This window comes from Ambystoma mexicanum, chromosome 6q (genome assembly GCF_040938575.1).
Source record: "Ambystoma mexicanum isolate Mex_15411 chromosome 6q, UKY_AmexF1_1, whole genome shotgun sequence".
In the NCBI taxonomy this organism is placed as follows: Eukaryota; Metazoa; Chordata; class Amphibia; order Caudata; family Ambystomatidae; genus Ambystoma; species Ambystoma mexicanum.
Window position 1 is genome coordinate 572808295 of NC_090937.1, and position 22183 is coordinate 572830477.

General features: G+C 45.7%; 1 protein-coding gene across 3 annotated transcripts in view; it reads left to right on the top strand.

Annotated features, from left to right (window-relative positions):
- SCLT1 (sodium channel and clathrin linker 1) overlaps positions 1–22183 on the top strand; it is a 1687870-nt gene that overhangs the window by 49382 nt on the left and 1616305 nt on the right. For 2 of the 3 annotated variants that reach the window (XM_069631056.1, XM_069631058.1), the window contains exon 2: positions 16013–16110. In XM_069631056.1, the coding sequence (XP_069487157.1) occupies positions 16077–16110 (34 nt within the window). In that variant the 5' untranslated portion in view covers positions 16013–16076. Of the gene's footprint in view, positions 1–15990; positions 16111–22183 lie in introns of all 3 variants that reach the window. The other variant, XM_069631057.1, reaches the window with a different exon arrangement.

Consider the following 22183-nt stretch of genomic DNA (forward strand, 5'->3'; position numbering starts at 1 on the left):
CCATTGAGAGAGCGTCATGCACCGTCACGGCGTATCCAGATTACACGATGCTGGTCCAAAGGCAGCGATACAGCTACGTGGCGATCAAAAGAAGGCTATGTGCGGTGGGGATCAAATATATGCTGCTGTATCCCGCGAAGCTAAAAGTGATACATAAGAGCAAGATGTTTCTTTTCCACACGCCCGAAGAAGCGACGACCTGGCTAGACCTTCAGGGGTGCCCGGAACAGGAGGCGGATCAGGCGCAGGAGTAACACGATAAGTGGCTGGGACATTACATGTGGCGGGACATGATGTGCAGTGGGTATCCATTAGAATTATGAGCGATGACTATGGCTGAGGGGTATTAATGGGTATGGGTGGCACCTGAAGCAGATCCCATGGACTTGGGCGAACACAAGGACTTGAATATAGCAAAGTGGATAGACATATGTGGTAATTGTACAGTTAAGTGTGTTAAATTCTTAGCAAATAGGAGCGGCAGAACGCGAGCACCCTACCCCCCCCATACTAGTCTTAGTAGGCTAGCCAGTAGGGCGGCCTTACCCCGCGGAGCACTGAGTACAGGCGGAAGCCAGAAAAGAACTAGATGCGGGCGACCCTGAGATCCAGGGATGGAGCTGGGCAACAGTTGGGGAGGGGGGCGGGAGGGTGGGAGGTGTGGGGAGTTTGGTGTGGTTGGGAGGGAGAAGGGGAAGGGAGGAGTGTCAGGGGTGTGTGTAGTTGAGGGGAGTTTGAACTGGGATACGAGCCTAAACAGACAAAAACGGGTACAAACAGTTGATTGCGTTGCAGAGGTGGGGGCGGAAAACATAACAAGCCATGGGGGACCTTAAAATGATTACGTGGAATGTTAGGGGTCTAAACAGTTATTTGAAGAGAAACAAGGTTATGCTATACTTGCGACGACAAAAAAAATAGACATTGCGTTATTACAAGAGACCCATCTGACAAGTGAGAGACTGAGAATGATCAAGAAGAAATGGAAAGGAGTGGTGGTGGGCTCAACATACTCGGCTTATGCTAGAGGGGTCCTTATCTGGGTGGCCCCACATGTCCCCTTTCATGTGTTACAGGAAACTGCAGGAGCGGACGGGAGAATGGTAATACTCAGGGGCCTGGTAGAGAATAGAGAGAAGTGTAATCAATACATATGCTCCCAATCAGAATACAGCGAGGTATTTCAGAACCCTGAGTGCTACCCTGGGTATGTGTATGGGAAGTGCGGTACTATGGGGTGGGGATTTTAACTGCGTACTAGACCCAAGGGTGGACAGATCAGACCAGAAAATGGAAAAACCCGCCCCGGCGGCACGGGTGTTACAAGCACTGCTCAGTGATTTTGACCTGACTGACGTATGGAGAGCAAAGCACCCCCCAGAAAGACAGTACTCTCATTACTCGGCCCCACACCAGTTGTCCACCAGATTAGACTGTCTTTGCTACGTCAGGCCTAATAACGGAAGTGGTGCGGGCGGAATATAAAGCGAGAGTCCTGTCGGACCACTCGCCCTTGATTGTTACCTGGCAGTACTGCCCTCCAAGAGCGAGGATCCCGACGTGGAGGCTCCGAGCGGAAGCGCTTAAGGAACCTGTGTTCAAGGAAGAGTTAAGGGACGAGATCATAACCTACTTTGAGGAGAACACGGGTAGTGTAGACTCAGCGTGCACATTGTGGGAGGCCTTTAAAGTAGTGTTGAGGGGCGTGGCCATAGCGAAGTCCCACAGTCTGCAAAGCGGTATCCTGGCTGATTTACGGGAGGCTGAGAGGGATTTGGAAAAAACACAAAGAGAGGAGGGCGATAATGGTCCGCATGCGGAGCGGATACTTCAACTTCAACAAACGTGTGGAGAGCACTGGGGTAGGTTGTGTAAACTGAATTATAGGAAATACATAGAGAGGCAGCACGCGGGTGGTGACAAAACAGGACGGCTTTTAGCGTGGTTATATAAGAGCGAAACCCCTAGACCCACCATCAGGGCGATAACAAGGGAGGACGGTAGTGTAGTGGACACCCAGGAGGGAGTCAATCAGGAATTTGCCAAATATTACAGAGAACTATATGGGGATGTTGAAGAGGATAATCAAGAGAGGATAAAAGAAACACTCGAAGATATAGGCCTACCCAGGATAAGTGCTGAAGTGAGAGAGGAGCTGGATGCACCAATCACTTTAGAAGAATTAGAGGCGGTGGTGAGACAATTTCCTACTAGTAAAACCCCAGGGGCGGACGTGTTTCCGAGCGAGTTTTATAAAGCATACATGGCAGAGGTGCTCCCTCCGATGCTGAACATGCTAAATGAGGCGTTTGAGGCGGGACAGCTGCCGGAGTCGCTAAGGGAAGCAATTATAATTCCGCTCCCTAAACCAAATAAGCTTGGGCACAGTTGCGGCTCCTACAGACCACTATCAATGCTGAATCAAGACAGCAAGATATTAACAGCCGTTTTGGCGAGCAGACTGCGGAGAGTCATAGATAAACTCATACACCCGGACCAGACGGGCTATGTTCCAAACAGAAACATAACTCATAATCACAGACGACTCCACCGAGTCCTTGAATGGGCGGGGCGGAATGAAGGTGATATGGCAGTAGTGTCCTTGGATGCGGTAAAGGCTTTCGATTCTGTTAGGTGGCCATGGTTGCTGTCGACGTTAGAGGAATATGGGATGGGGCCCGGATATGTCAGATGGGCAAAGATGTTATACAGTGCGCCGCTCGCTAGAGTTAAGACGGGTGCAGTTATTTCAGAGAGATGGCGGTTAAGCAGAGGTACTAGACAGGGATGCCCATGGTCCCCTATGCTATATATATTGGCATTGGAACCGTTGGCGATATACCTCAGACAGCAGTATGACACCATAGGCATTGAAGTGGGTGGAGAGCGACACTTAATCTCTTTATATGCAGATGATATGTTATTGTATCTGAAGCATCCCGAGGAGAACCTCCAGTATATTTTAGAGGTTATGGATCGGTACGCGGAGCTGTCTGGAATAGCTGTGAACCCTCAGAAGTTCGTAATTTTCCCGTTGGGTAACTATAGGGGACTCCTTGCAGAGCAGTTGCCGGTATTGCAAGCCCCTTGGGCGGTTGACACCTTTCGATACCTTGGGATAGACGTATATCATACGGTTGAACAAGAACACAAGAACAATACGGAGGTAGCTGTGGGAAAGATAGAGCACAGTATGCAATTTTGGGGAAAGCTGCCGCTAGCTATGATGGGGCGTAGTGCAATGCTTAAGATGGTGGTCCTGCCCAGACTCTTGCATTATTTTGGGAACATTCCATACCTCATACCTGGGAAGTTTTTTGCCAAACTGAATAGCATATGCAGGGACTTTTTATGGCAGGGAACTAGATGCAGGATGGCATTGTGGAAACTGCAAAACTCTTATGAAAAAGGGGGATACGGCTCCCCAACTATGAGGCCTACTATGCGGCGGGCCAACTGCAGTATGTTGCTAAATGGCTCTCGGATGAAAGTACCCCCGAATCCGGATTGTTTAGAGCAGACTGTGCCCCATTTTATTTAAAGGAAGTGATCTGGTTGTCCGAAACAGATATGCAAGGGCGCCCCAATATGTTGATGCTAGGGTGGAGGATTTGGCGCCGCGCGTGCAGGATGATGGAAACCTCAGCTCCGCGCTCCCTGCAGATACCGCTGGTGGCACTGGCTACTGGAGATGAGCAACTGCGAAAGAGGATCAGAAGCCGCTGGGAGCCAGTGGGTTTGGCAACGATTGGTGATGTTTGGCGGGAGGGATCCATCATAACTTTCGAGGAGTTGGGCGAGGAAACAGGTTTACACGCAGGCCAATATATTACATATCATAGACTGGCGCGCAAAATTAAAAAGACTTGTTCCGAAACTGTCCTCGAAGCAGAGCCGGACGATATAGTAGACACTATATATGACATAACAGAGGGAGGGCATGAGATCTCAAGATTGTATGATATGCTGATGCTTAGGATAGGTAAAGAACCAATGCAACTCCGATTAGATTGGGAAACTGAGGTGGGAGCCCCAATGGAGGATGGGATGTGGGAGCGGGCTTTGTGGTATCATCAGAAGGTGTCGAGAAACGCTAGGTTGAAACAGATACAATTATTATATATTACGCATAGAGCGTACATGACACCCCTGAGGATATCAAGGTTTAAAAATGCAGGTAGACAGGCATGTCCCAAGTGTGATGAAGAACAGGCTGACATGACACACATGTTTTGGTCCTGCCCTGTTGTTGGGCGCTTCTGGGGCGAGATAGCGGCAAGACTGGCAGATAAAGGAGTGGCACTGGTTGTAGAGTCAGCTTGGGCCTGCTTATTGGGGGGGGTTCCCTAGATCGCAGAAACTGAAGCATGTGAACAAATTGAAAGACTTGGCATATGTGCTGGCTAAGAGAAGGATTGCCATGGGGTGGAAGGCCTGTCATAAACCACAGGTGGAGATATGGTGGAAGGAATTGCAAAAGTGGGCGGAAGCAGAGACAATGGTATGGCAGGAGTCCAGTATAAGGGAAGGGGAAGAAGAGGTGGGAACCCTGCTGGCTTGGAAATCACTGATAGCGGATTTGTTTGGAACGATGCCAGACCTGGCGGATTCCAATGGAGAACGGACCCCACCGTGCAGCGTGAACACAAAGTGAACAGACTTGACGGGCTCGTAGGGGGGGGTGGGCTTTGGGGAACGGAGATCAAATTGTATAAGGAACACATTCGAAACTGTATTATGCATCTTGTATTATATATTTGGTCTGTATTGTTTTGTTGGTTGAAATATAATAAAAAACGTTTTAATAAAAAAAAAACTATGCAGATGACACTCGAGTCCTCATTCCCCCCTCACTGGATGTTACGACCATGATCCCAAACTCCTAAATAATGTCTATCTCGAAATCCAAGCCTGGATGGCTACCAACAGTCTCTGCCTCAATGACGACAAGACCGAGTTAATAATCATGGGTACTCGGGCACGCCTGAACAAACTCGACACTAGATATTCATCCTTCATCATTGACGGTAATATAATCGTCTCCAAAGAGATAAAAACACTGGGGGTCTACCTCGATTCCACTCTTTCTCTCAAAAAACAGGTAAACAGTGTGGCGTCTTCCACGGGCTACACTAATAAACTGATCTGTAGCTGTAAATCTTACTTATCTACAAGCAGCTGCCTAACGCTGGCTAGAGCACTTGCTCTATCAGACTTGACTACTGCAACACATTTATTCCTGGGTTCTTCTGAACATAATCCAAACAAACTCCAGAATAACTCTCTGAGAGCAGCACTTAGTCTTCCCATATCTTGCCATATTTCCACTCAGACATAACGCCAACTGCCTACCCATCCATGACCGAATCACACTACGCACGCTGGCCATCACGCACATGCCTCACAAACTCAGCCCCGAAATACCTGGTGGACAAAATCTGTAAACAGCAACCCACACGTTCTACCAGATCATCCCGCTCCCACAACCTGGTGGTACCAAGATTCAATCTAAAAACAGCCGGAGGAGCCAGCTTCCTAGTCCAAGCTGTCAAACGATGGAACTCTATTCCCGTCCCGCTCCGACAGGAACCTTCCTTCCTCACCGTTTTAAAGCCAGTATAAAAAATTGGCTGAGCATAAAGCCTCCTCACTAAGATGCCTCCATTATTTTATCGGACCTCTTCCTATGTATGCTACTGCTCATCATTTTGTTTAGTTATACTACTGTACATTATCTCCTTTTCTGACCCACCTGTAACCAGGGTCCCTCTTGTTGTCTCCACATTGGATTGTAATCTGCTTGCCTTACTTCTATGTAACCACAAAGTTTTTCAAGCGCCCAGTTACCTCAGGGTTTGGTGCGCGATACAAATACAAAATGAAGCGCTACATGAAGTTAAATACTGTGCATTATCACAGGGACAGGTTTTGTTGAGTTTCTATTTCAATTGCAAATGTAACTTTTTGTTTGTTTTTGAACAGCGCTTGCACTTCCTGGAGAGTCCGGTTTTGGATGTTTTAATTGTAGTCTTGAAGATTTGAGAGGCTAGAACACCTGTGATTGGTGTAATGACAACCACTCACCCTTGAGCAAAGACTCTGCTACCACTGACCACTATAGTGATGCACCCCATTGACTGCAAGGTTGAACGGATGTAAACTAAACAGTGCATAGTCATCATTTTACACACTGTTTTTATAATTGGAGTGTAAATTAAATTATAACTGTAAACATGATCTGCCTCCGCATGATTATGCACACAGTAAAGTAAAACTGAAAAATACAATTTTCATGCTTAAAAAGGCCCGATATGCACCTTATCTGAGGCCTGCTAGCGCCATCCCGTCCCTCTGATGTGTATTGCGGAGGCTCTGTCTATCCTCGGGTGTCTGTTCGGGCGTCTGCTCTCCTTTGCTTCTTCGTGACCGGCTTCACTCTGCCCTGGATCACGCTTCACACTCCCGGCTACATTGGGCATTCATTTCTTCCTCCGCCGCCTGTCAGCTGTTGTCTGCTTCAGTGTTGTTGCCTCTGACTCCCCTCCTAGTTCCTCCGTCCGCGCTTGCCGCCATCTTAGGCTTTCCGCCTCCCGCCACGTTGTTTTTTCGGCCGGCACGTTCTCAGCTGTGCTGCTGCATTTGTGTCTCGGATTTTGCCCGCATGTGCCTGCGCTTCCTATCTCTCGATGGGCACAATGTCAGGCGTTCCTCAGCTCCGGTTCTTCAACATAAGACCAGGATCATTACGGAGTTAGCAGGAGCATAGGAGAAGCCATCCTCACTGCATGGCTGCTTAGCCACGCCCTCCTGTACACAGTTAATGTTACATGTTATGCTTGTATGGGACAAGTTGTTAAGAGTCACAAATGGCTCCTGGTAGCTACTGATGTCCGGCTAACCTTCTCTTCTAGGGTACAAGCAGAAGCTCCAAGCAATTTCAAACCTGGTCTTGTTCCCAGGGGTAGTACAACTACAGCTTCAATGCCCACAGGTTCTTTAGCAGCAGAGAATCATGCCTCTGTGATGATACTTCCCTCTTCATGAGGGAAGGCTAAGTACAACAAGTAGACCTCCATGGTCTTGCCCTTACATTTGTGGTTTCCTTCCAATGATAACTTGATCTACAAGCCACAAAAGTACTAAATGACTGAAGTATGAAGGCATACTATGACCAGACTCCGGTTTTGTTTGGCATCATGGCCCCACTATCCTTACTATGGTCCCCTTGTGATTTACTGCCCTTCCCCTCACCCCCTTAGTACATGTGTGGGCTTGTTTGGATTGATGTTTTATCACCCTCATTTTCTTTCTTCCCCTCCTCATGTTTGTGAGGATTCTTATTTCGCTTGTGGTGTACCCTATGGGATACATAGAAGTTGGCAGTCATAGCGAAATACTCTCAATGCAGTTACTTGAAATCAGCCAAGTGTTTCTTTAACTCTGGGCAACCAGAATAAAAAATGTGTTCCTACATGACCTAATGGATAATTCCTTATAAAGTGATTATATTTAGGCAGGTGTACCAATTTCAAGGTGCAGTTTAACTAGGTAGGCGTAAAGTCATTCGCCTAAATTCTCCACATAAACTCAACACACAATGTCCTCCTCGCCAATATTGTTATAACTAGCTAGTGGTGAATGCAATTTCTTTTTTTTAAACACTCTTTATTGGCATTTCAACATAACCGCTCCAAAACTTAACCCCGCCCTACCTATCCCTCCAATATCGAGCCCTCCATATACATGAACCTCATTAAACAGCCCCTTCAACCGCTTCAAATCACTGCTTCCTAGTATCTCACATACTACTCCTGGTCCAGTGGTCACAGCACAGCAGAATTCAGTGTCAATTGTTCTTTGAGAAGCAAGCCAGTCCACCTTCCGCTCATACCTCCGGGCTCCCTTCTCTCCCATATCCCTCTCATCTTCCCCCTCCTGCCCCTGCCTTTTCACAGTGGGCGCAGGTCATTGTCCTTCACCAGATCATTTAACAATTGGGACCAGTGGACCGTCACCACCTCTCGGTCTTCACCCATCCCCCAGTTCTGCAGCACTGTTAATTCCGCTAGCCCCCACCTCCGTACATCCTTCCGCCATAAATTGACCATCGGGCCCTGGGGCGATTTCCACGCTATTGCCATTCGGCGCTTAGCCAAAATAAGCAAAAAACGGCCCATTCTGTTCCTTAACTTATTCCGCTCCCCCCCCCTGGAAGTTTCCCCCACAAACAGGTCTCCGGACATTGCTCCAGGGTGGTTCCCAGTACCTCATTCACTCCCCTGAGGATCTCGTCCCAGTATTCTACTATAACCTCACATTCCCACACCATGTGCCAGAACCCCGCTCGCTCTGAACCACATCTAGGACATTCATCCAACCGGTCCCATCATCGCCCTGAGTGCCAGAGGGGTGACATACACCCTATGCAATATATTAAATTGGACCAGCTGGAAGAGGGCATTCCTCGAAGACTTCCGGACCAAGTCCCAAACCTGCCCCCATTCTTCATCTGATATAGGCCTCCCCATATCTGCTTCCCACTTCCCCTTAACCTTCAGCTCTCCCCCTACCGACCCCTCCCCCAGAGCCTTATATATTCGCGAAATACGTGCCCTGCCCCCCATCTGGTCAAGTAGCACTCGAAGAACTGGGCATGGCTACGGCTCCTCAGGGATTCCGTCCCATAACTATGCCATCCTGCGGACCACCACCCCATATGCCAGAAAAACACCCTGTGGCAGATCATAATTGTCACACCACTCCTTACAAGTAAGAAGCTTCCCACCCTCAAAAAGGTCCCCCACCTTCTCACATCCCTTCTCCCTTAACCTCTGTATCCCCACCCTCCCGATCGCCTGACGGAGCTGCTGGTCAGCCCCCACGGGAGATTGGCTTTGTATCGGCCCCTCACCCCCTTGCCTCCTACATACTTCCTCCATATCTCCCTTACCACCTCGAAAACCACTGATGTCCCGGTAGCTCCCAACGGATGCCACAGGAGTTCTACCGCCCTACGGTCTGGCTGCAAGGGTCCCACCAACACCTCAAGAAACTCTGCCCCCGGTTGTTCCCACACCAATACTGACTGTAACTGTGCCGCCACAAAATACTTTTCATAATTCGGTAGACCTAACCCTCCTCTCTCTCTAGTTTGTCGCAGCGTTTATAAGGAGACCCTTCTCCTTCATGTGCCCCACAAAAATTCCCTAAGCTTGACATCCAGCATTTTAAAGAACACTTTCTTTGCCACATATGGTATATTCGTGAAAAAATAGAGCAAGCGTGGGAGCATCGCCATTTTGCATAGCGCCACCCTCCCCATCAATGACATGGGCAAAACCTTCCAAAACTGGATGGAGTCACCTATTTTAGACAAAGCTCTCCCCGTATTATGCACAAACGTGTCCACCACCTCATGAAACACCTGTACCCCTAAGTACCGAAATGACTCCTTCTTCCACCGTATCCCCAAGTCTGGCAGTTCCCCTAATGGACATTCCTGTAGCGCCCCCAACGGAAACAGAACCGACTTCTCTGCGTTTATACGGAACCCTGACATATATCTAAAGTTCTGTAGTATTTCCAAGAGGTCTGGAAGATATGTTTTAGGGTCCCCTACATATAACAAGTCATCTGCATAAAGGGACACTGTGTTTCTGCCCTCCCGCCTCGATTCCTGCCTCCGCCATTTCCTGCCGCAAGAACGCCGCCAGAGGTTCCAAGGCTAACGCAAACAAAAGTGGAGAGGCCGCACACCCCTGCCTTGTCCCCCTTCCCAACTCCCATGACCCGACACCCACTGGTTAGTTCTCACCATCGCTAGCGGTTTAGTGTACAGCAAAGCCAACCACCTACAAATATTCTCCCCAAAGCCAAATTCCCGCAGCACCCGAAACAACCCCTTCCATTCCAAGATTCCAAGGAATCACGCCTTCATGGCGTCAAATGATGCTATCGCCATGCCCCGCCTTAATAACTTTACCTGATCCATGGCATGATGCAACCGGGAGATGTTACCCGACGTGCTCCTGCCCCTTACAAACCGACATTGTTCATGGTGTATCAGATTCGGCGTAACCGTCGCCAACCAAGTGGCGAGAATCTTCCCCAGGATTTTCCCATCTACGTTCAATAGCGAGATGGGCCGATACGCTGCGCAGTCCCTCGGATCTTTCCCCTCATTTAAGATGACCGTTATAACCGCCTCCCTCAGTGATTCTGGGAGGCACCACCCCTGGAATGACTCCTCATAGACCCTCCGAAGCTGCAGAACTAGGAGGTCAGCAAATTCTGCGTAAAACTCCACCGCAGTCCGTCACTAGTGGGCGCCGTGCCCCTCCTCATAGCGCGAATCACCCAACGGATGTCCTCTTCTATCGGGGCCTCTAGTTCTTCCCGACAGTCTTCCCCAAGTCTCAGCAGCCGCAGCACTTCCATGAGATCCTCCACCTCCTCGTCCACATACCCCCCCTCAGTCACGTATAGCCCCTTATAATATGTTACAAAGGCTTCATTGATCTCTGAGTCCCAACTAGCTCCCCCGTACTAGTTCGAAGCTGGGTGATAACTCGAGTCAGGGTTTCCCTACTGATTAACCAAGCCAGGACTCTACCCGCCTTATCCCCCTCTCCATGAAGTTGAACATCTCGTCTGTTATTATCAAAGTGTGAAAGCTCCGACAGGGTTCTCTCATGAAGCTCCAGCGCCCGCGCCAAGGCCTCCCCCACCTCTACTCCACCTGCCGCCTCTCTGTTCAGTTCTGCAAACTGGGCCTCCGCACTCTGCAACGTCTCTAGAAGCCGTTTTCGCATCCCCACTGTCATGGCCAAACAATTCCCTCTTATAGTCGCCTTGAAGGCTTCACACAGCACTCCCCTAGTCTCCCTAGTCTCCACCGTACCCTCATTCAGCTCAAAGTACAACCCAATCCCCTCTCTGAGCTCTGCCACAAATGCCCCATCCCGTAACACCTCCCTCTGCATCCGTCATAACCACCGTGGAGGCTCCTCACTGGACCCGCACAAGGTTAGACCCACAAATTAGTGGTCTCTTTCCAGAACCACCACTAATGGCATATACCAGAGGAAAGAACCTACGAGATTCACTAGTTAAAGCAGAAAGAGTTAGCAAGATACAACAAAGATTTCTTGGGAAACCAAAGAAGGGTACGTTCCCCTGCTTAAATTGCAGTCAATGTAACAATGTACAAAAGGGTCCGATAATAAGACATCCATACACAGGACAAAAAATAAACCTACAACATTATGCAACATGTGAAAGTAAATGTATCATATATGGATTAATCTGTCCGTGTGGCAAATATTACGTGGGGCAAACTATCAGACGTGCCAAAGACCGTATTTCAGAACATAAATCAAATATCAGAACTGGCAATATAAAATCACCTGTGGCAAGACATTTCAAAGAGCAGGATCACACAATTTCACAACTAAAATTTGTAATCCTGGAAACAATCATGAGACCACCCAGAGGTGGAAATCTAGAACAAATATTAACACGCAGAGAAATGTTCTGGATTCACAAGTTAGATGCCCTGGAACCGAAAGGAATGAATGAGGAATACAGCTTAAGCTCGTTTTTATGAAAAATATGTACAAGAATAGGGCATTGAGTAGCCCTATAAATTACAACTAGAAATGGGGGCGGTACTACAAAAAGTTGGAGAAATAGATAAATGTGTTTGAAAAGAGGAGTAATAAAAATGTACATTACATTGTGATCTGATGGAAAAATGATCCGGAAAATTGGGGAGAAAAGGTAAAATTATCAACTAATGTTACAATAAGTGCACTTGGGGGAAGAGACTCTGCAACATAGGTATAAAAGAGAACTACTCATAGGGACCTCGAGTTCCATGATGCACTATTATGTACAAACAGATTGAACTTCAAAAACTACGATTCCCGTAATTCCATAGAATCATGTGAGTCGATCACGTAAATACGAATGACAATAAGGATTAGCACCATAGATCTTCACGACCCTAGTGTCATGTGTCTTGAGTAAAACTCAACGGAAACAGTCAATACACGCACTTAGAACGTTTATTTCTCCCATAACGCTCACCATTCACCACATTTGAACTCGTATCCCATGTAAAGTACGATTCCCATAATTCCAAAGAATCAGGTGACATGATCACATGAGTACAAAGGTACTAGTTGCCAGGCAACCGGGCTAACTTGGAAACAAGAAGAAGCAGTGCGGGGACGGTGGAACAGTCTGTTCAGGTAAAATTAAAACGATTCGGTATCGAAATGTAGACTTATTAAGTGTTAAATGGACGAGATGTTTAAACAATACTAACAGTGAACATCCTCAACAGATAGAGACATTCACGGAGACACAGCGAAAGGAGAGAATAGGAGTGTTGAGTAAAGGAACGTTCACGGCGGCATTTTGCTACTGGTTCAGGTAAACAGAGGTAGTTCCTTAAATTAATTATTTTTTGTAACACATGCAAATACGGGCAAGCTAGATAATGTATTGACGAAAATTATGGTTATAACACAGGGAGGAAACGTTCACACACGAAGAGAGAGGGATAAGCACCGTGAAGTCGATAGAACATTCAGCAGAATACCAAGTCGGAATTGTGCGAAGAAACATAACTGGCATTTGAAATCTGGGAAGAGGTGTCATCCGTTCCGATAGGAACACACAGGTATGATTGGATATCACACAGTTTGAAGTAGATTTACACAGCATTTGACAATACTAAGGACATTAAGTAACACAAAAACATATCCTATCGTTTACAGATAATCAAACACGAATTGGGAAACTTAGAAGGATGACGTTTCCATCATTTCACAATGGAATAGTTGTAACGGAAACTGACGAAGGAGTGTTCGTTTACTAAAGAGAGATGAAGTTCGCTTTCTATAATCATTATATTATTGTTTGGACATTATCATGAAGAATCAAAAAATGAAAGATTAGAGTCTGAGAAAAAAGTGTTATTGCTCCTGAAGAAGAGAGTCAAATCTCTCGAAACGCGTTGAGCTACTTTTTTAATTTTGTGGCATTGGTGAAAACAACTAACTTTTGTTCTTAAATTTGTGGCATTGGTGAAAACAACTAATTTTTGTTTTGTTACTTGTATAACTAAAGTTATTTGAGCAAAGTGAACTCAAAAGTAAATAATAAATTTGTTAGATATATTTTGAGTATAAATTGAAAAATTTACTAAATATCAAATCATTCGAAAAGTGTAAAAACTGTGGATTGAATTGTTTAGAAACACGTTGATGTTGAATGTGGTTAAAAAAAACTGTCTTTAAGTTTGCATGATAGAATAACTATTTAATAATCACGAAACACTATTAAGATTTGTTTGGAAAACTATCTTTCCATAATTGAATGGTGTGCAGGGGACGGGAGTTCCTATTACCAATGGGAACTACACTTTCCTTTATTCTTTCTTGACTTTTAGATACCAGAGTCATATTTTTTCTCCCCGGCACCCAGAAAAAACTGTCCAGTATAAGAGTTAAAAAACACGAATATTTTCCACAATAAATCACACAGAAGATAGGGTGTGCTTTCCTCATTCTATTGTTTTCTTGTTCTAGGTAACCCGCACAATGTTGTCACCAAAGGAGAGTGATCCGATAGGATACGCCCGAGGTACATAGTCTCTCCAAAGCAGTGACCGTACTCCCTTCCCATTATCAAATCTAGACGCTAGTACGAACAGTGCAGTCGAATGGTAGGAGAAGCCTCTTTCCTCCCCATGTTTCTCCCGCCACACTTCCACCAAATCCAATTCCCCCATTACCCTCCATAACGACCCCGCCATGTGTTTCTTAGGCCCTCCTCTAGTTCCCCGTGAATGCAACTTTTGAGGCCTGCTTTGGGCCATCAGCTCACCCACGAAAGCTCCTTCAGGAAGCCATTCGCAGAACCCACCCATGTCACATTCCCTTTCTTCTTGTGGTCTCTAAACTTCAAGTACTGGGAAGGGGTCTTCTCAAACTTGAGTATAGAAATATCTTTGTTTGATGTAATCTTTCCTCTCATTAGTATCCAATTCCAAAAGGGCATTACAACCACCCTGGGGAAGTTTGCAGATGCACATGGCCAACTGATCTTCAGCGCCAACACGCTGGACATCACAAGCAAATATAAAAGATGTTAACCATTCAGGTATATCCCATTTTATGTCCAACACATTCAACAGCTAGCTCTTTGGGGAATATAGGATGAGCAAATGATGCAGATTATTTACCTCCACTAGCACGTCTAGAACCAGCCTTTTGTACACATTTCCGGTTCTGGTATTTTCATTTCTAACTGGTGGGCCCTCTCCTATCTAATCAGCCAATCCCTGCACCTTAGGGGCTGCTTCATGTGCAATCAATCAGTCCCAGTTCTCCCTGCGTTCATTTGAGCAAACCAGAGTTTTTTTGTATCCAGCTCCTTACTTCTAAGTCTCTCTCTAGGCTAAGAATATGTTCAGTCTCAGATAAAGTTATTGTTGCAGTAAAGATAGGAGTAGAGGTAGTGGAGGGCATGAAGTATCATTAGTAACATTACTAACAGGGAAACTACCACCCTTCACCCTCATGGAAGATGCTTGGACCTCCCGATGATCAAGGATTCTCTGAGTTAGTTCACTTTTGATGTCTGAGACACCCATATTCCTAGAAGTACAGATATCCTTTTACTTATTCACGGATTCTGCTGTGTAGGTTTTCATGCCGAATGTTTTGTCGAACCTACAGTATACGGTTTCTACTAGTTTACAATTCTGTGATGTTTTACGGCGTCCCTTCGCCAGCATCCCACAACTTGCCAGCACATGTTGGGAAGATTTTTCAGAAGCAATGCTTGTGTGGGGTTCTACGAAGCCAGCCTAGTGGACCTGCAAGGGCTTTTCACACTTTGGGCTAACCAAAACCTCACTGAGTAGTGTAGGCTGAGCAGTAAGGCATAGATTTGAGCGATCTGTTGGTTTGTTCAAGAGTACAGTTAACAGATAAAGTTGACACACAGATGTATACAAATATACTATTTGGTATTAGCCAAATTGTTCGTTTACAATTGTTCGAATGAACAATTGAACGAATTTAAAGTGTCACAATTGACCTTTTCACAATTGACCGTATATATATAGGGGTTTTGGGGGGTTTGGCGTTGGGTGAGGGGTTGTGGGGGGTTTCCCCCCCACATATATGTTACAATTGACCTTCACAATTTGGTCAATTGTGAAAAGGTCAATTGTAATTCGAACAGTTGTAAAACGAACAATTCGTATACAACCTACTATTTATTTAAGAGCACACATGCATTTAAAAGCTAGCACTCGTGCACACTCTTCAAAAGAGAATCTACATATATACACCTAGTAACGTAGTACAAAATAAGCTACTCCCCAATTTAGTAATCACACTTAAACTGTTATGCAGCATGTGCCAGATCTAGGCCTGAGGAGTGCCCGATTATGGCTGCACACGCAAGGTCGCCGCCCCCCCACCCCGTATTTTGAGCTTATTCCATTCGTGGGGCCCTTACCAGCGCATGTTCATGGTCTCTGCTCCCTGCCCGAACTGCGCCATCTCCCGTTCTAGTCTGTGCAGTGCCCTTTTGTGTGATGGCATCTCCAAGTCCACCTTCTGCGTGGTGACATCCTGTTGTCTATGAATAGACCTAAAACGGTCCATTCCATATAGCCTCTGAAGCTTTTAAGGCTTTACCAAATATTTGAGTTCTGGCGCTAGTAGGCCACTGGCACCAGTTTAGGGGTATGTGCCTTTTTAAAAGGGATAAAGGTGTCACAAAGCCCGCTCTTCCCGTCCCCTCAACAGTCGTAGTAATAAAAAGATTGATGTGTGTATTCTGCTTTGTATTTGATGGAAAATGTTTTTCAGTCATGGCTTTCTGTAATATCTGCATTGACATTAGTTGTTTTTGTCTCCTACACTTAATGTTGCAAATTGTATTTCTTTTGTCTCTTTCTTCAACAAGTAATTCCACGTGTTTCCAACAGACTTGCCAATTTCTTGGAAACTACCAGACGATATTAAAAACGTTCACTACAGCTATTTTACAACATGGAAACATCAGAAATTGACTTTAGAGATCCAGGTATGTACAACTTTTAATACGTTACATTTGCATAAACTCCATCTGTGTGCATTCCTATCCCTTTCTCCTGTACTGAAGTTATCAGGTTATTGAAGGGGTGTATTCAGGTTAACATTAATTGTAAGTGCTCTTATTTACGTTTAATTGAAGTGTTTATTCACTGGTCAAATAATTGCAGAAAGCAGAACTTTTTCCCACTTTCTGAGGTCACTCTATCAGCTTATTCAAGGAAATGGCCTCCTGATTTGGACATGCCACAACGTTTGCACTCCCCATTAGCCGTAGGTTAGTGACAATTAACTCTTGGCAGGTAAGAAATGGTGTCCTGTCATGTGGGCACTGGCATTCATGTTAGCAGGCAAGTGACTGTTATGCCTGGATGGTAGCTTCTAGGTTGATATTTCTCACTGTGGGTTCACATGCACATCTTGACAGCAAAAAAGCAGATTTCAAATACTGCTTATAGAAGATCAGATTTACAGGTCTCTACTCCGGAAGTTAAAGCAATGGGAGTCTCCATCAGCAATGCATCATACATTTTCAAAGGATATTAGTACAACCCTAGCAATGAGAAGATGATCAGAATATATGGCATAAACATGGAAGTCAGCAGGGAGGCATGAAATGTTCAGTACAGCAGTTTCCTGGAACCGGACAAGTGTGCAATTTAATTAGGCAGCTGTTTGAACTGGTCAACACACACAGACGATGTGTGCTGACAATAAATGTTGACGGTGCACTTTGACTCTGCTGCACACGCTTGTGGTCTTGGTTAAGCCAAAGCTACTGCTATTCTTGTTCGGATGATTTCTCCCTTTCTTGTGCTCGGGGGGGGGAAAAAGTGACTGGGCCACCGATGGGCAACAGGGTTACCTGCAAGCTTGCTCTGGCTCACCTAGTCATGGACTTGGCTAGACAGTCATGGGCAACTCTTAAGATGTCATTTGAATTATTAAGATATATTATAGCAAATGCATAGAATTCATAACATTTTTGAATGGACAATCTATTGTGAAGTTAATTTGTTGTACCTTTGCAGGCATGTAAACTTGAATGATGTAGTGTTCTGAAATTGTGGCCTTACCGGTTCGCGTCATTCTTAAAATTATTCCAGTGCTCTGTATCCTGGGGTGTCTTGGGGGCAGAATCACTAATGAAATCTGTGAAAGGCAGTAAAAGAAATGTCACCCAATTTAATCGAAACGGAGGGATCAGCTTCTTGTAACTACAGTAAAATAATTATTCCCCCCCCATCTATATATAAAACACTTGCCACAATACATATCTATTGCCTAGCATAATGGTGTACTGTGAGGAGTCAGGAATGATACTCAGACACAAATTAGATATGATTTTGGCTAAAGACTTCTATTAGAACACAAAAGGGGTTGAGAAAAGGCCTTGCTGTCCCTGCCCTAGCAGAGTTTCCCTACCTAAAATCAAAACTAAGGATCTGTCCGTGTCAGAATGTCCTAAACGGAACAGTCCTGTGTCCAAAGTACTATTCTGACCCTCACATTCTAAACAAAGGCATTCAAAAGTGAAAAGGATAAATGTCTTTGGCATGGAGTGTTTGGTAAATGTTTTAAAAAATGTCATTTCCACAAAAATGCTTCTCAAGGATAGATGATTTTCTTGCTCCAGAGAGTGCTTCCCTTCCCCTGGATTCTTTGTTGCTGTCTTGTGTTATAAATAACAGTTCTCGACTTTCCTTTGGGTCAACAACAAAAGTTATCTTTAAGCTGATTGTCTTTCTTTTATGTGTGTTTGGAATACCTGGTGTACTCTCCTGCCAGGATTTTTGATTCTCCAGTCTCTTAGACAGAGACAGCCTACTGGCTAATTCTTGTATTCAGTTCACTTTCAACTTTCATGGTGTGGTCACCCACCAGGACTTCCTTTGCACTCTTGCAACTGCCTTGTACACTCTCCTGCCAGGGCTTCTTTAAAATACACACTTTATTTATTTTTAAACAATTTCTATTGATTTTTTTTTTAGATAATACCTTACACACTGCAATCATTGACAACCTTCCCATTAAATGTATGACTACTACTCACCCCCCCCCCCACCCATCCCAGGCCTACACCGCACCCATCTTCCAGCCTTCACTTTTACTCGTCTGCCCTCCTAGCTACTATTTCAACCTGTCCCAAGGTATCTTCCAAGTCCTGTGTACCCTGATCAGAGACCGCCAGATCAGCTATCAGTTGCCTCCACCCCTCCCTCCCCTTGTTCCGTGTTTCTATCCATCGATTCCTGCCACACCACGGTCTCTGCGTTTGCCCATTTTATCAAATCCCTCCACCACATCTGCACTGCTGGCCTCATTTGTGCCTTCCATCCCATCGCAATCCTCCATTTTGCCAGTATATACACTAAGTCCTTGTGTCTTGGGAAACCCCCCAACAAACACGCCTTGGGGGATCCAACCTCCAGGGTAATCTCTGCTTTTGCCAATGTTTGGGCCACCTCTCCCCAAAATTGCCAATCTCTGTGCACGCCCAGAACATATTCACTAGATCAGCATTCACATCCCCACACTTCGGGCAGGTCTATGTATCCACTTGATTGAACTTGCCTATTTTATGCAGGGTCAAATAAGCTCTGTGAGTCAAATCATTCCTCAACACCTTTTTGTGGTACCCCATAGCTCTGCTCCACATCTCGTCTGATATTGGTTCTCGTAAGTCTTCTTCCCAATTCCGCCTTATCTGTTCTCCCTCCCCACCTGCCTTGGACATCAGTAGCTCGTAAATACGTGAGATCTTGTGTCCCCCTTCCGATACATCATAACATTTCTCTATAGACTCATCTAGCTGTAAGGGTGTTTCAGTCTCTGGCCATCTCTGTCTTACACTCCTCATGAGCCTGGGAGTATGTGATGTGTTGCCCTCTATGCACCCCCGTCTCTTATCAAATATACAAATTCCCTGGGCCTCCCCTCCTGTAGTACGTCCCCAACCGTTGTGACCCCCATAGATCCCCAACGTCTCCTTACGTTTAACCAGATTGGTCTATCCACCCCTTCTAGCACCACTAACGGTATTTGCGGAGAATACAGTGTTACGTTCCCCATCCACTGACATGTTCTGCGCCACATTTTGCACCCTAGACGCAACAGTAGGCTTTCATTGGCCTTGCACCCATCGGATAGCCATATAACCTCCTTCAGGAAGAACGGCATACGTTCTGCTCTTAATAACCTAGATTCAGGTGTCTGCTCATCTGACAGCCATTTGGCCACATGTTGCAGCTGGCTAGCCATAAAATGTACCTTCAAAATTGGGCAATTTTATTCCCCCTCTCTCACGAGTTCTGCAGCTTCTGCAACGCCACCCTTCACCTTGAATTATGCCATATTAAGCTCCTGCATATGCTATGTCATTTTCCCCAAAACATTTTCGGGATCGCGAACGGGATATTTGCAAAGTAGTGTAGGAGTCTCGGCAGCACCACCATCTTCAATAATGCTGTGCGTCCCATCATAGACAATGGTAGCCTCGACCAGAATGATAGACAATTTTCAATTTTGCTGACCGCCTTCACCGTGTTATGTATGTGTACTATCTTAGGATCGTGGTAGATGTCCACTCCCAAATACCGAAACGTATCTATGTTCTATTTAATTGGTAACATCGGCATTTTTTATATGGGCTTCCCTACGTACCCTCCTAAGGGGAACATGCTCGATTTTTGGGGGTTTATTGTTATACCCGACAGTGCAGCGTAATGTTTCATCATGTCAAGGACATGTTGTACATTTTCCTCTGGGTGTTGCAAGTAAAGGAGCATGTCATCTGCATATAATGAGATCAAATGTCTTCCCTCTGGAGTTCCTATACCCGCCTCTCCATACTCGTCCCTTAAATAAACCGCTAATGGTTCCAACGCTAGGATAAAGAGCTTCGGAGACCAAGGGCAACCTTGCCTCGTGCCTTTAGCCAGCTGCCACTGCTCCGAGATCGTTGAGCCCGTTTTGACTCTTGCTATCGGTGCATTATACAACAGCCGCACCCACTTAATGTACATGGACCCCTTGCCAAATTCTTTCAGGACCGCCAATAACCACGGCCATCTGACTGAATAAAACGCTTTTACTGCATCTAGTGACGCTACTGCTACTTACTGTGCCTCTCTACTGGTATAATCTATTTTGGGATGTAATCTTCTTAGGTTATTTGTAATATTCCTGTGTGGGACATATCCTGTCTGGTCATGGTGGATGAGCTTACATATGAGCGATCTAAGTCTCTTGCCATAACCGCCATAAGAATCTTTGCATCCTGGTTCAGCAATGAAAGAGGCCTGTACGAGCCACACTACGTATCCGGCTTATCTGGTTTAAGTAGGGGGATAATTATCGACTCCCGCTGGGACCCTGGCAATTTCTCAGTTTCTAGTGTCTCGTTTAACATTGCCAGTAGTGGGGGGGGGGAGGATGTCTGCACAATATTCTTTCTAGAATCCACTGGGAAGCCCATCTGCCCCCGGGACTTTATTGGACGGTAGCTCTTTTATCACTGTCTCTAGTTCCACTATCGTGATGGGAATCTCTAGGCTGTTTCTCTCTTCTTTGCTCAGTTTTGGAAGATTGATCTCGCTCAATGCCTCTTGTAAATCCCGTCCTCTCCCTCTGTTGGTTCCTTATACAATTTGCATGTAATAATCATATAAACACTTATTCTTTTGTGTCTCGCGCAGCTATACATCTGTCCCCTTCACTGCTCTGATCGTCTTCCGTGTGGTCTAAATTTTATATAACCAGGCCAGCAATCTGCCCGGCTTGTTTCCCTCTGCATGTTGCCTCTCAATGTATTTCCTGTAGCTTAGTTTACCTAATCTTTCCCAGTGTTCCCTGCATTCTTGGTGTAGTCGGGACACTCCCTTGACCACCTCTTAGGATCTATTACCAGCCCACATTATAGTTTCTAGTTTGCTTTCTGTCCTTTGTACATCCTGATGTATGACATCTTGCATTCCTTTCGACTTGGCTATGGCCGCACCTCTCAAGACCACCATAAAGGCCTCCCATAGCGTGCCTGCTGAATCCACACTGCCTGTGTTGTGCTAAAAATATTCTTTCACCTCGGTCCGCAACTGCTCCCTAAATCCTGTATCTTTCAGAGCCTCGACTCTGTCTTCCGGTCAGGATTTTAGCTTAGGGTGGTGGAGGGGAGAGGGAGAACCTGACAAGTAACAACCAGAGGGGCATGATCTGAAAGGACCCTTGCCTTGTACTCCACCTGTGTGAACTCGCTCGGCATCTCCTCTCCTCTCCCCACAAACACGTAGTCTAATCTTGTGTGCAGGTTCTGCGGGGCGGCATAATGCGAGTATACTAGATCTTGTGGGTGCATTGTTCTCCATACATCCGCTCACTTAAACGTGCACAACAACATGGTCAAAGCTTTGGCCGAAGGGGCTGGACTAGAAAGTTTGGTTGTATACGAATTGTTTGAATGTCAATTGTTCGAATAACAATTGACCTTCTGCACAATTGACCGAATTTAAACGGTCAATTAGGATATATATGCGTGGGAAACCCCCCGCAGCCCCCCACCCAATCCAACCCCCACCCCAACCCCCCCTCCCAATCCCCTTATATTATTATTACACCAACCCAACCCATAATATATGTTAAAATGACCATACGGTCAATTGTGCAGAAGGTCAATTAGGACCCCTATTATTCGAACAATTGTGTCATTCGAACAATTGTAAACGAACAATTTGGGTAATACCGAAAGTTTAGCATCAGATCTATCTATCGTCGGGTCCAATGTACAATTAAAATCTCCTCCCCATATCGCCAAACAATCTGTATATGGACTAATCTTAGGACACAAAGATGTAAAATAAGCACCCGTATCATGATTCGGGTGTAAATATTAATAACACAAATTTCCTTGCTCTCCTCCAATACACAAATTATTACCATCCTACCATCTTTATCTAGAGAGGTATGCAGGACCTTGAATGGGACGGTCGGTGCCACCCAGATTAGTACCCCTCTAGCGTACGCCGAGTAAGTTGACACCAGGGTCATCCCCCTCCATTTCTTTGCTAACG